Raw genomic sequence first — 13,915 nt, 5'->3', positions numbered from 1 at the left:
CTGGCTGGCCTTCGTGGGATTTTCGAGCGAGATCGTTGCCAGTGCCCCTGGACTGGCTCTTGTGCGGGTGGCACATACAATACACCATTTTGAGCGTGGCCATTGCCAGTACCGCCTGACTGGCCTTCGTGCTGGTGACACGTAAAAGCACCCACTACACTCTCTGAGTGGTTGGCGTTAGGAAGGGCATCCAGCTGTAGAAACTCTGCCAAATCAGACTGGAGGCTGGTGTAGCCATCTGGTTTCACCAGTCCTCAGTCAAATCGTCCAACCCATGCTAGCATGGAAAGTGGACGTTAAACGATGATGATGATGATGATTCAGAAATTTAAGTACTCTGGGACTTAATGCCAGCTTGGAACACAAGTAGATGATGATGATGGATGGATGGATTTCTACAAAAGAACTCATATTCTAAGAGGCAAAGACATGCATTTTCTTAAATTAGAGACAAAGCTTTAGCTTATGTTTTGCCCACAGAGAGCATAATGCTTGCATTAATAACCAAAATTGCATCTCATTTCATTACTACAATTATATAAAATATATACATTGTAAATTACAAACCGCTTTCAGTTCTAGTTTCTCCACAATTGATTGATAGTCTTCATGATCGCTGAAAAATATGAAATATTAAAAAAATTTCCGATTATCTTTAAATTGATTTATAAGTATGGCAGGAATAGGAAATTATAGTCTCACACATCGAAAGGCTTAACATTGCATTTACTGTTATGTAAGATGTATCAAATGTTTTTTTAAGAGGAAAGTATGGAGTTTTCAACCACATTTCTTATCTTTTATCTTTTACTTGTTTCAGCCATTGAACCGAGTCCATTCTAAGAGATTCTGCCCATCACCATCCCTAACCCTTACTGTTTATCTTTAAAAAAAATGACAGGTGTGATTTGAAGGAGATTTAGCTTCCATTTCTAAAATATTTGGGCCAGATATGGCCACTTTAAATGCTAAAGGGTTAAGCTGGTATTTAAAACAAAATTTAATATGAGATTTCAATGGATGGTTTTATTTTAGGTTTCTTTCATAGAACCAGTTGGGGTGGTCTCAGTTGGGTTGGTATCAAAAGGGTTAATAAGTTAATGAAATCATTAGGCATATTATATATATGTATATATATAAACTGGTTTACCCTCCACTGCCGGTGACTCTAATCAGCTCTGCTTTCAGGGTTTCCACACACTGTTTCAGCTCCTGAATTTCAGCTGCTCGTTTGTCTCGGTTAATCAAAGGTTTGTTCTTAATGTGACTTGCACGCTCAGCATATCTCAACGTATTCACTGATTCTTCCAAATTCACATCAGCGGGACTGATACATGCAATCATCAAGGTGTAACTATTTCCTCCAAGAGAATCTAATTCAAGTATTAAATTTTAAAGAATGAAAAACACTTTTTTTAAAAATCAATAAAAAACAAAATATTTTTTTTAATTTAAAAAACAAAAAGTAAAATTTTGATATAAGAGCAACAGACTCTTCTATAAACACCTTAATCATATTTATGAAATCATTAACTAATGAGCAGGAATGGAAGTGCACTTTTTTGTTAGACGTACTTCTAGAAGACTGCACACAAAACTGCTGTAAAAAGATAAATCTGGTTTAATGTTGGCAGCCATAAATAGGCAAATAACATGGATTGTCAATAAATACAAATTTCATCAAAACCATATTTAGATTCTGAAGTACAGCATCATTAGTACTAAAAACATCCTACTTAAATCCGAATTCCTGATCATATCAAGTATTTTCTCCAGCAAAATATGTTTCAAGTTCATTTGACCTCAACAGTCCAACATTTACAAGCATGAAACAGACGATGTTGTTGGTAATATGACAGTAATTTGTATTTCGATAAATATCACCCATAATGAATATAGTAATGGAATGTGGCCACCAATAGAAGATTAAGTAGATATTAGAAATCTTCCCAATTAAGAAAAGAAATTCAGCTGCACATCACAAGAATCATCAAATTTTAATAACAAGAAAGCAATAAACATAGCACTGAAGATTACAATTAACCTATCAGCATTTAAATTGGCCATATCCAACCCATATATTCTGTTTTATGTTCAAACTGACCAGATCTGGCCTTGCACACATCCTGCACAATGTCATTCTAAAATTTAACAATCACATCACCAAAACCTCCAAGCTACAAGATAATGTATGATTAATTCAAAACGATGTGAATAAATAAATAAGCATTAGATTTAATGAAGTAATCTGAAAGCTAAAGGGTTAATAAAATCTTGTTATTACCTTGCAATATTCGAGTCAATTTGGAATCCCTATAAGGTACATGACCTCGTTTACCCCCTTCAAGACTAAGGGCGCTGATGACATTTCCAAGAGAGAGAAGGCCTTTATTGATATTGATCCCTACAAAATATTAAAAAGTAAAAAGGAAATAGAAACATATAATGAAATTAAAGAGAAATAAAACTCGAGTAAGAAATATTCATGATTTTCAACATAAGGGGAAAAAATACCTAACACTATATTTTACTCACCTTTCCTGGGACATTATTAGTCAGCTTTACGCATGATTGAGTCACACTGTCACTTTAACCCTTTTGTTATTATATTTTTGTTGAAATATATTACCATTGTCCATCCAGCCATCATCCCCACCCACTATTCCTGGGAGGGTTGTGGAGATGGAGTCCTCAGGCACCACCTCCATAGGGTTCTGCCAGAAGCAACTGGGATTAGGCCTCCTTGCAAGATTCCCAACTTTGACCAACTGAAGCTATGGATATTATTCAACCATCTTGTTCTTGATCTACCCCTTGGTCTCCTACCTGTTGGCTTGGCTTGAAGAATCTGTCTTGCAATACTTTCATGCAACATTCTAATCACACGTCTGTAGCACTGGAGCTGTGACTTCTCAATGCAGAGAGGGAGCAATTCAACCTGGAGAGACTCCCTGATATCCAGAGACTCTTCAGCAAAACCCAATTTCAGTCACATTTATTTGCAATTGCAGTGCCGATGGACTGGCTCCTGTGCAGGTGGCACGTAAAATACACCATTTTGAGCGTGGCTATCGCCAGTACCGCTTGACTGGCCCTTGTGCCGGTGGCACGTAAAAGCACCCACTACACTCTCTGAGTGGTTGGCGTTAGGAAGGGCATCCAGCTGTAGAAACTCTGCCAAATCAGATTGGAGCCTGGTGTAGCCATCTGGTTCACCAGTCCTCAGTCAAATCATCCAACCCATGCTAGCGTGGAAAGCGGACGTTAAACGATGATGATGATGATGTACTCTTTCAGTCATCGCCTAACTTCGTCATTATGAAGCTGGTGCCTAGGACATAATTTAATATAAAATTTTGTTGGACGATTTAATTTAGATCACTTTCAAACAAAGCGCTTGTATTATAGAGTCATGAGTGACCTGAGGTGAGTAGGTACCAAAATAAAATTCTAGCAAATAAAAACACCTCACAAAATATGCCAATATGGAAAACTCTGACCTAAAATGAAAATATGAGAAGGAAAGAAACCAAAACATCAGATTACCTTCTTTGAGACGATCTCCTTCTGCCAATGTCTTCTTTATTCTTTCAGAACCAGCTAAGTCCACCAAGTGAAATTTAGCTTTCCGAACATCAACACTTAAATTGATCAGGAAAAATTATATGAAAATAAAAATAATTACATAACTAAAATGTTGAAGAAAATATTACTTAAAACTTAAACTCAGAAGTGTACCCCACTTAACCAAACACACCCCTTCATGTCTCCCTACACCACAAACATGCAAGCCGGTTTCCTTAAATGCTCATAAATTTCACCCTTTTGAATGGAACTTGTCGAGATGGATTTTCTGAGGTCAAATGCTCTTTCTTACACACACACACATTGAATTTCTTTACACACAAACATATAGATCCTTACACAAAAGCACATCTAATCCCATTACAATCTCCTTTATTTCATGAAATTTGCCATTAAAGGTGTTACAAAGAGGGGACAAACAAGGACAGACAAACATAAAGAAGCTGCAGGCTGGACGCAGACATTAATGAGATGAAGGTGATAACAAGAATGAAGAAATATTGGGAGAGGCACCAGCGCCCACCGACCGATAACCCCTCGTAAACATTGTTCAATACAAATTATTAATTACAAATCGTATGACCAAAATATAAAACAGTTAATCTTCCTCATCGCAGACCCCAATACCTTGCTGCCTGCAGACATCTCTGCATTGACAGGTCGGAGTCCACGGTGAGGAAGATAAAATCTTCCTTGTCAAAGGCGTTTATGACCTTTGACAAGGTACTATCTTTTATGATCTCCGCAGCCACCTGTGGAGGCCACGCTGAACTGCTTGTGCAGGCAGAGTAATTCCTTTCCTGGCTGCACTCGTAGTCCAGAAAACTGTCTATGGTCTCTCCCTCGAGGTACAGAAGGACATACATCTACTCCTCACAGGGAGGGACCTCAAACTATTCTGTCAGCAGCACAATTCCCGCTGACAGAGTCTCCCTCTTTGGTGGCACACTTCCTTCTTTTTCTCTGCGGGAGCTGGGACACCCGGAGGAAGATTAACTGTTTCATATTTTGGTTATACGATTTGTAATTAATGATTTGTATTGAACAATGTTTGTGAGGGGTTATCGGTCAGCGGGCGCCAGTGCCTCTCCCATTAGTTCTTCATTCTTGTTATCACCTTCATCTTACCATTACAATCTCCTTGCCAGCACACACATTCTGTTTACATACACTCACACACTTAGCCTCTTTACATACACAAAAACACACACACACACACTTGCACATGGGAATCAATTCAATAAACTTTAACATCTACATTTGGCAAACATACAAGGGAAAAACCAAATGAAACTAAACAAAACTCACGTGTCTGTCTTTGAAGTGATAGTGAATGTAACAGTAAAGATAGCATGCGATCGACTTGACTGAGTATTCATGGCTGTTGAACCAGTTGAACGCACTGTTGATCCCTTCGTCAGACAAGCCATTGTAGATGGAAAATCAGAAACAGACACCTCTGTTAGACCAGGAATCTGAAATATTCAGAAATTTATATTATTATTATCATTTTAGCATCCACTTTTCCATATGTGCATGGGTCAGGCAGAGTTTAATGAAGCAGATTTTCTATGGCTGGATGCCTTAACTGTTGCCAACCCTCACCTGTTTCCAAGCAAGAGGTAACCCTAACCCCACCACCATCATGACCAGACATGTTTTCACAGAAACCTTGAAGATGAATGACACAGTGGCAACCATTTGACAACTATTATATGATGTCAAGAGAAGGAGACACAAACATAACTACATACATTCACACACACACACACTTACACACTATGAACTTTGTTTAGTTTCCTTCTACTCATAAGGTTTTGGTCAGTGAGACAAAACCTGGAAGCATGCGGTTGGGAAGCAAATTTCCTACCACACAGCCACATATGAATTACATAAACATCCATTGCTTGTTATTTAACCCCATGTGATCTTAGTCATGACTAGCCTATCTCTTTGAGAGCCATGCACTTCCATGTCTTAACAATAACCACCACACCTATTTCAATGTTGTGTATTTAACCCTTTTGTTACCATTGTTCTGTGTCAATACACTGTGTTTATTTCAATTAATTTCAAAGATAATTATGAATTTAGTAAAATAACTTTGTCATTATTATGTTAGAGAATGGAAATTTTAAAGGACGGTTTTAATTTAGATTACTTTAATCCTTTTGTTACCAACCTGGCTGAAATCACCTCTGGCTCTGTAGTACAAATGTCTTGTTTTCAAATGTTTTGAATTAAAATCTTCCACCAAACCTTAGTCACAGTTTATGATCCTAACACTAGTTTAAAGATAACTAAGTTGTTTTACTAAATTCTTTGTTATATTTGAAGTAATTGAAAGAAACACAGAACATCTCAGAATAAATACAGTAATGAAAGGGTTAAAACAGTGAATTTGTATCATAAAGCCAAGAGCAGTCACATGCAGATTGGAATCAAAAAGGTTAATAGTGTGTAAAGATGAACCTATAAATCTATTTGCATCGAGTGTTATAATTCAAAATAAGTAAGAGTAACCTGCTAAAATAGCATTAATTGACTACGTTTAACTTCTTCCCCAAATTGTGGCCTTGTCTGACTTGAAGGATATTTGGCAGCAATTTCTAGCAAATCAAACCAACATGCAGAGATAAGCACCCCACCATTGGCTCAAAGTAAACTTGGTTGTTGTTGTTGTTCTTTAGCTCAATCCTAATTAAGCAGACTGGAGAAGTTCCACTCATGGTCATCTTTTAGGATATCAGGAATTACCTTGTTCAATATATCCTTCTATGTAAGGTGGTGGAAGATTTGGCTGTTGTTTCAAGCAGGTGGACTGACTACATATGCTCTCTCGTTCAACACTGAAACCAGCTGGCATACACTGGTCAACATCAGTTTACATTGTTGGTCAGCAATACTGCACATAGACCAAACACGGTTCTCATCAGCCGGAAAACTGTCCCTTTTTCTTTACACTTTCTATTTCATTCCTTCAGGGACAAGGTTTGAAGTATGTGTTACTTAACACTTTAGCATTTAAACTGACCGTTTCTAGCCCAAATATTCTACCTGTTTTATGTTCAAACCAGCTAGATCTGGCCTCTCACACCTACCATACAATATCATTCTAAAAATATACACCATTGAAATCTCAAAGCTACAAGATAATGCATGATTAATTCTAAACAATGCAAATAAATAAGCATTACATTTGACAGAATAAGCTGAATGGTAAAGGATTAGGGAGAGTGTAACAGATTGTGAGATATAGGATTACATATATATATATATATATATATATATATATATATATATATACACATACACACACACACACATATATACAATTCTTTATTGCCCACAAAGGGCTGAACATAGAGGGGACAAACAAGGAGAGACAATGGGATTAAGTCGATTACATTGGTCCCAGTGCATAACTGGTACTTATTTAATTGACCCTGGGAGGATGACAGGCAAAGTCAATCTTGGTGGAATTTGAACTCAGAATGTAGCAGCAGACGAAATATTCTGCTAAGCATTTTGCCTGGTGTGCTAATGATTCTGCCAGCTCGTTGCCCTTATATATATGTTTCGTTATGCTGCAAGTGATCCCGAAACCATCTACAACACAACACTCTTTGTCTGGTAACTCAGAAGACCGCATAGGCAAGCTCAGCAAACCAACTTGCTCAGAGCAGAAGGAGCAGTAGTCAAAGAAGTCAGAAAAGTTGAGAATAACAAACAAAACCATTAAGAATAACCAAAATACAACAACTTTAATTTAGAGGCCAATACCATTTATGGAATAAATAAAGAATTCTTCAGAGAGTTTTTACCTCTGAAATGGTTAGACTTCTTATGGTGAGCTCTTCTTTAATTCACCAGTCTAATGATTTATTTTCTATCTTCTTTTTTTTTTCTGACTGGACTCTAGTTACTTTCAAATTCCCAGTACCGTTCCACCTTCTTTACGTTGCCAAGTTCACTATTTTCACAGCCAGTTCAAAACCTTCCACCGTTAACATCAACCACTGAAACCAACTTCACACTCAACACCAAATACTGTTAACTGTGCCACACGAATTTTGCCCGGCACCATCTCACACATTGACTGCATGGCACCATCTACCACATAAAATAAAAAAACCACTCACGTCAACTTTCATCGCATCACACATCATCTTCCAGCATGAACTCGCCACGTGGGCATTACTAGTCTTTATACTTTGCCCACACCATAAAAGCACACCAAAATCATACCGTCTAAATTTTAAACAGTCATGTGACCACAAAGAACTGTCTTTTTTTTCGTCTTCCCTTGCAAAACCAGAGAGCAGTGTTCTAATTCGCATCATACAAATGAGAAATTATCTGAATATAATTTTTTCCATTTACAACAATATATATCACCACTTTCATTTATTTTTCCAGTCCTGAATGGGTCAGACACTATTTATTGAGGTATGTGAGGGTTGGCAATAGGAAGGGGACCCACTCATAAGAAATCCATTTCCAAACAAGGTAATATCTTCTTGTGGTGGCAGCAGCCGCCACCACCACCAGCACCATCATCAAACGCCTGCCTTCCATGCTAGCATGGGTAGGACAGTTTCACAAGAGCCGGCCATGCAACAGACTTCTGTGACTGTTTTGGCAGAATTTTTACAGCTTCCTAACACCAACCACTGAACAGAGTGGATTTAGTGCTTTTTTTTTTTGTGGCACAAGCATGTGTGTGTAGATATATAAAACCCTACATCTCATAATCTGCTACATCATCGTTTTAACATTCACTTTTTTATGCTTGCATGGGTTGAATAGAGTTTATTATTGAGGTAAACTTTCCATGGCCAGATTCTTTCTGGTGCCAACCTTATCGGTTTCAAGTAAAGTAGTATTTCCTCATAACCAGACGTTCTGCCAAAATATTGGAAATGAATGACACTGCTTGTATAACAGTGACACTCATTTACAACTATTACGTTATGTCAAGGTACAGTGACACGAACACACACATGTATACACAACAGGCACCTTTCAATTTCTCTTTACCAAATTTACTCCCAATGCTTCAGGTAGAAGACGCTTGGTGAAGATGGCACAATGGGACTGAACCCAGAATCATGTGATTGAAAAGAAAACGTCCTACCTCACAGTAACACCTGCACCTACCTACCTGTGTGTGTGTGTGTGTATGTATATATATATATAGATAGATAGATAGGCGCAGGAGTGGCTGTGTGGTAAGTAGCTTGCTTATCAACTGCATGGTTCCGGGTTCAGTCCCACTGCATGGCACCTTGGGCAATTGTCTTCTACTATAGCCTTGGGCCGACCAAAGCCTTGTGAGTGGATTTGGTAGACGGAAACTGAAAGAAGCCTGTCGTATATATGTATATATATGTGTATGTGTGTGTATATGTTTGTGTGTCTGTGTTTGTCCCCCTGCCCCAACATCGCTTGACAACCGATGCTGGTGTGTTTACGTCCCCGTAACTTAGTGGTTCGGCAAAAGAGACCAATAGAATAAGTACTAGGCTTACAAAGAATAAGTCCTGGGGTCGATTAGCTCGACTAAAAGGTGGTGCTCCAGCATGGCCACAGTCAAATGACTGAAAACAAGTAAAAGAGATAGATAGATAGATACTTACACATACAATAAAATGAACTCCACTTTGAGAAATTCATTTCCTTTACCTTTCTCTCCAAGATTCCTACCTTAATATTACCAGTATCAGCAGCTATTGTTTTCAAATACCTTCCTAAAAGGGGTAAAGTATTTTTTGCATCCCTATTTTACTTTACCTCATTATATAACTCTAGCAATACCTGACAGGTATTTGAGAAAAAGAAAAAATGTCAGAAACAAAATTACCCCTTTAGCATCTTTATCCAGCTATGTCCAGTCCAAATATTCTACCTGTTTTATATTACCTGGTGTAGCCTCTCATACAATGTCATTCTAAAAGTAACTATTTACATCATCGAATTCTCAAAACTACAAGATAAAACATGATCAATTCAAAATAATGTTAATAAATAGCAATACATTTGACAGAATAATTTGAAAGCTGAAGACTTACATGAATGTTTCCAAAGCTAGTAACTAATAAAACTTAAACTGCAGAGAAACTTACCATTATATCACCGCTGTAATCTTCCCTGATGCATAACTGGTCTTTTTGATCAGAAAGTAGATCATGGATTTCTTCTTTATAGATCTTTAAATATATGATATTTATAATTTGAATAAACATTATAGAGACAATATTTAACACTTCATTTTAAGTATTCTACCCTGGTTTATAAATAAATTTTAGAAACAAATAGGTACATATTTATATTTTCAAAATTAGAAAATTCTCATTAGAATACTGTAATATTTATTAAGGGAAGAAAAGAGAAAGAAAGGGAAAAAGAGAAAGAAGGGAAGGAAAGGAAGAAAGAAAAAAAAAAACGCCTTACCTCTAAGTAAGAAACACCTGCATTGACCTGCATATCTCTCGTTTTGAATTCCGCAAAAATATCGATAAGAACTCTTGGTATTATTCCTCTAGTTTCCTCAGGCATATCATCTATGTATGCACCACCCATTGTATAGGTCTTGCCACTGCCCGTTTGGCCATAGGCAAGAACGGTTGCATTATAACCTACAAACAAAAATTTACATTAAGATAATTATATAAAATTTATTTATAACTTAGGCACAAGGCTGCAATTTGGGAAAGAAGTTAATGTAGTCAATTAGATGCTATTTTTAGCAGTTCAAGCAACCATGTGGAGGTGCATTCATTTTAAAGTTATAATAGTTGGTGCAAATGGGTTTTATAGGTTACAAAGTTACCATCATGAAATAAGTGTGGTGGTGATTATTAGGAGATGGAGGATCAGTCAATTGAACTGGGTCATAAAAATATCATTCATACATCATGTTGGTAATTACTGGTAGTAATTCGTTAGTGAATGAAAGAAAGAATAGCAAATCAATAAGAGGTGAAAGCATTTGACTATTTGTGGGAACTCCACTGACCATCACCAAACAATCACTCAAACTGTTCCTGAAAACAGTCATTTAATTTACACACCCACTACAGGGTATTCCCTGTTGCTACCAGGTTCAAAACTTTACGATGACCCCATCAACATTGCAATGATGAAAGACAGAGATACCAAGGTGGAGGTAAAGAGAAGTGTACAGTGAGCAAGAGGCAAGATGAAAATTACTCCAAGAGTCTTCCAGAGTACAAATTATTGTGGGTGGGCATAGCAATGCAGTAGGTGAAAGTATACTGTTGTCAGAAAACAGGTAGATTAAAGCCCCCTAAGCTTCACCTAATACTACAATGAGATTTGATGCTAAAAATTTTGTCAGCAATCCACCTTCCCTGAATGTCTGAAAAGCTCACTGGTCAAAAAGATGTAATTTACCAACCATCTACAGTATCTTGGAGTCTAAATCAATAGTTCTCAACCACAGGTCCCAGGGTCACATGCAGCGCTTCAAGTATCAGAGGCCACCAGGCCTCTGATAGTCTTCCCTCTTTAAATATAAAACTTTTCTTTCTGGATCTGGCCCAGATATTTAAAATGGTTGACAGCCTTATAGCTGCAGTAATCCACCCACCCAAACAACCACATCCTCCATTAACAATGGTATCATTGGCTCTGGTTGTGTGGTAAGTAGCTTACTCATCAACCACATGGTTCCAGGTTCAGTCCCACTGCATGGGATCTTGGGCAAGTGTCTTCTACTATAGCCTCGAACCACCTAAAGCCTTGTGAGTGGATTTGATAGACAGAAACTGCAAGAAGCCTGTCGTATATATATATATATATATATATATATATATATAGGTGCAGGAGTGGCTGTGTGGTAAGTAGCTTGCTTACCAACCACATGGTTCCGGGTTCAGTCCTACTTCGTGGCACCTTGAGCAAGTGTCTTCTACTATAGCCTCAGGCCGACCAAAGCCCTGTGAGTGGATTTGGTAGAAAGAAACTGAAAGCCCGTCGTATATATAGATATATATATATATATATATATATGTGTGTGTGTGTATTTGTTTGTGTCTGTCCCCCTCAACATCGCTTGACAACCGATGGTGGTGTGTTTAGGTCCCCGTAACTTAGCGGTTCAGCATAAGAGACCGATAGAATAAGTACTAGGCATCCAAAGAATAAGTCCTGGGGTCGATTTGTTCGACTAAAGGTGGTGCTCCAGCATGGCTGGAGTCAAATGACTGAAACGAGTAAAAGAGATATTTATCTTAAATGGGGCTCATTTTAATGATTAGATTTATTTCACAAGGACCAAAGCAACCTGCATTCAAATGACATGATAATCCATGACCTTCACTGCTTTAATACCAACTTTTCCATGCTTGCATGGGTCAAACAGAGTTCAGAGGCAGATTTTCTACAGCCAGATGCCCTTGCTGTCACCAACCCTCACCTGTTTCCAAGCAAGATGATATTTCCCATTGCCAGTAGTATGGAAGACACTTGCTCAAAGTGTCACACAAAGGAATTAAACCCAAAACTGTGTGGTTGGGAAGCAGACTTCTTACCACACAGCCACGCCTGCACCTTGTGTTCAAAATGTAAACAAAACCCCTTTAGGCTATCTTATTTTTACTAGTTTCAGTCATTAGAATGCAGTGATGCTGGGGCACTACCTTCAAGAACATTAGTCAAACAAATCGACACCAATATTTATTTTATTGGTTCCTTTTACAGAACCACTAAGTCATGGGGATGTAAACACACCAACACTGACTGTCAAGCAGTAGTGGGGAACAAAGGCACACATACACGTTTATATATATATATATATACGTGTGTTTATATATATATATATATATATATTTACACACACAAAGGGCTTCTTTCAGTTTCCATATACCAAATCCACCACAAAGTTTTGGTTAGTTCGAAGCTATAGCAGAAGACACTTGCACAGTAGGACTGAATTCAAGACCATGGTTGGAAGCAATTTTCTCAAATACACAGCTACACCTATGAAACTTACAAATAAAACATTTAAAATGTTAAGTATCCAGAATGAGTTAGTGATTGTGTAACTTTCACTTACAATCAACACAATTTCTAACTTTCTGTATGCCAAATTCAGAAGACTGCTTTTTTATGGGGGAAAAAAAAAAGGATTTTCAAATATTTTAAACTCGTATGCTAAAAGCATACAAGCAGAAAAGCTTAGAAAATGAGAAATAAAAATAAGTCACAGCCTGTTGCATACTGCAAAACAAACAGCAACATAAAAAGACAATTAGCTGCACATCCATTATTGGGTGGAACTCAATAAGCAGAATAAATATATACATTTATGCATAGTGCATGAGAAGACCCAGCAAGCCAAGTGAGACCATAATCCGAAGCCTCTGCCAGGGGTGTAGCCAGCCCACTTATGCATACCTTTCCTTCATTGGACACTAAACTTTGTTTGTGAAGACCTGTTGAGGCAAATGAAATTGATCCAAATTCGACGACTGGTACCCATGCCAAACCTCCTTCATTGGACACTAAACTCGGCTTGCGAAGACTTGTTGGGGCAAGTGAAATTGAAATCGTGATTGAACCAAATTTGATGACTGGCACCTGTGCCAGTGGAGTGCTAAGAGCACCATCCGAGCGTGATCATTGCCAGAGCAGCTGTCTGGCTTCCGTGCCAGTGGCACGTAAATAGCACCATTTGAGCGTGATCGTTACCTGCATCACCTTACTGGCTTCTGTTCCAGTGGCAGGTAAAAAAACACCTGACTGGCTCCAATCTAATCTGGTAGTTTTTACAGCTGGATGCCCTTCCTAACGCCAACCATTCCGAGAGTGTAGTGGGTGCTTTTATGTGCCAGTCACACAGTACTGGCAACAGCCACGCTCAAAAAGGTGTTTTTTACGTGCCACCTGCACAGGAGTCAGTCCAGCGGCACTGGCAACGACCTCACTCAAATGGTGCTATTTACGAACACGGAACCCAGACAGCTGCTCTGGCAATGAACATGCTCGACAGTGGTGTTAGTGCTCCACTGGCGCGGTGCCAATAAAATATATATATCATCATCATCATCATCATCATCGTTTAACGTCCGCTTTCCATGCTAGCATGGGTTGGACGATTTGACTGAGGACTGGTGAAACCGGATGGCAACACCAGGCTCCAATCTAATTTCGCAGAGTTTCTACAGCTGGATGCCCTTCCTAACGCCAACCACTCAGAGAGTGTAGTGGGTGTTTTTACGTGTCACCCGCACACAAATATATATATGCATATATCTTTACTTGTTTCAGTCATTTAACTGCGGCCATCATGCTGGAGCACCACCTT

General features: G+C 38.3%; 1 protein-coding gene across 1 annotated transcript in view; it reads right to left on the bottom strand.

Annotated features, from left to right (window-relative positions):
• LOC106879783 (chromosome-associated kinesin KIF4A) overlaps positions 1 to 13,915 on the bottom strand; it is a 54,904-nt gene that overhangs the window by 37,731 nt on the left and 3,258 nt on the right. The window contains exons 3-9 of the mRNA XM_014929485.2: positions 10,039 to 10,223; positions 9,711 to 9,794; positions 4,894 to 5,060; positions 3,547 to 3,641; positions 2,285 to 2,404; positions 1,151 to 1,373; positions 568 to 616 (exon numbers count right to left, since the gene is read on the bottom strand). Coding sequence (XP_014784971.1) covers positions 568 to 616; positions 1,151 to 1,373; positions 2,285 to 2,404; positions 3,547 to 3,641; positions 4,894 to 5,060; positions 9,711 to 9,794; positions 10,039 to 10,223 — 923 coding nt within the window. The remainder of the gene's footprint in view (positions 1 to 567; positions 617 to 1,150; positions 1,374 to 2,284; positions 2,405 to 3,546; positions 3,642 to 4,893; positions 5,061 to 9,710; positions 9,795 to 10,038; positions 10,224 to 13,915) is intronic.

Source organism: Octopus bimaculoides, chromosome 16 (assembly GCF_001194135.2).
Source record: "Octopus bimaculoides isolate UCB-OBI-ISO-001 chromosome 16, ASM119413v2, whole genome shotgun sequence".
In the NCBI taxonomy this organism is placed as follows: Eukaryota; Metazoa; Mollusca; class Cephalopoda; order Octopoda; family Octopodidae; genus Octopus; species Octopus bimaculoides.
Note: the sequence above shows the minus strand (reverse complement) of the source record. Positions and strands in the feature narration are given on the sequence as shown.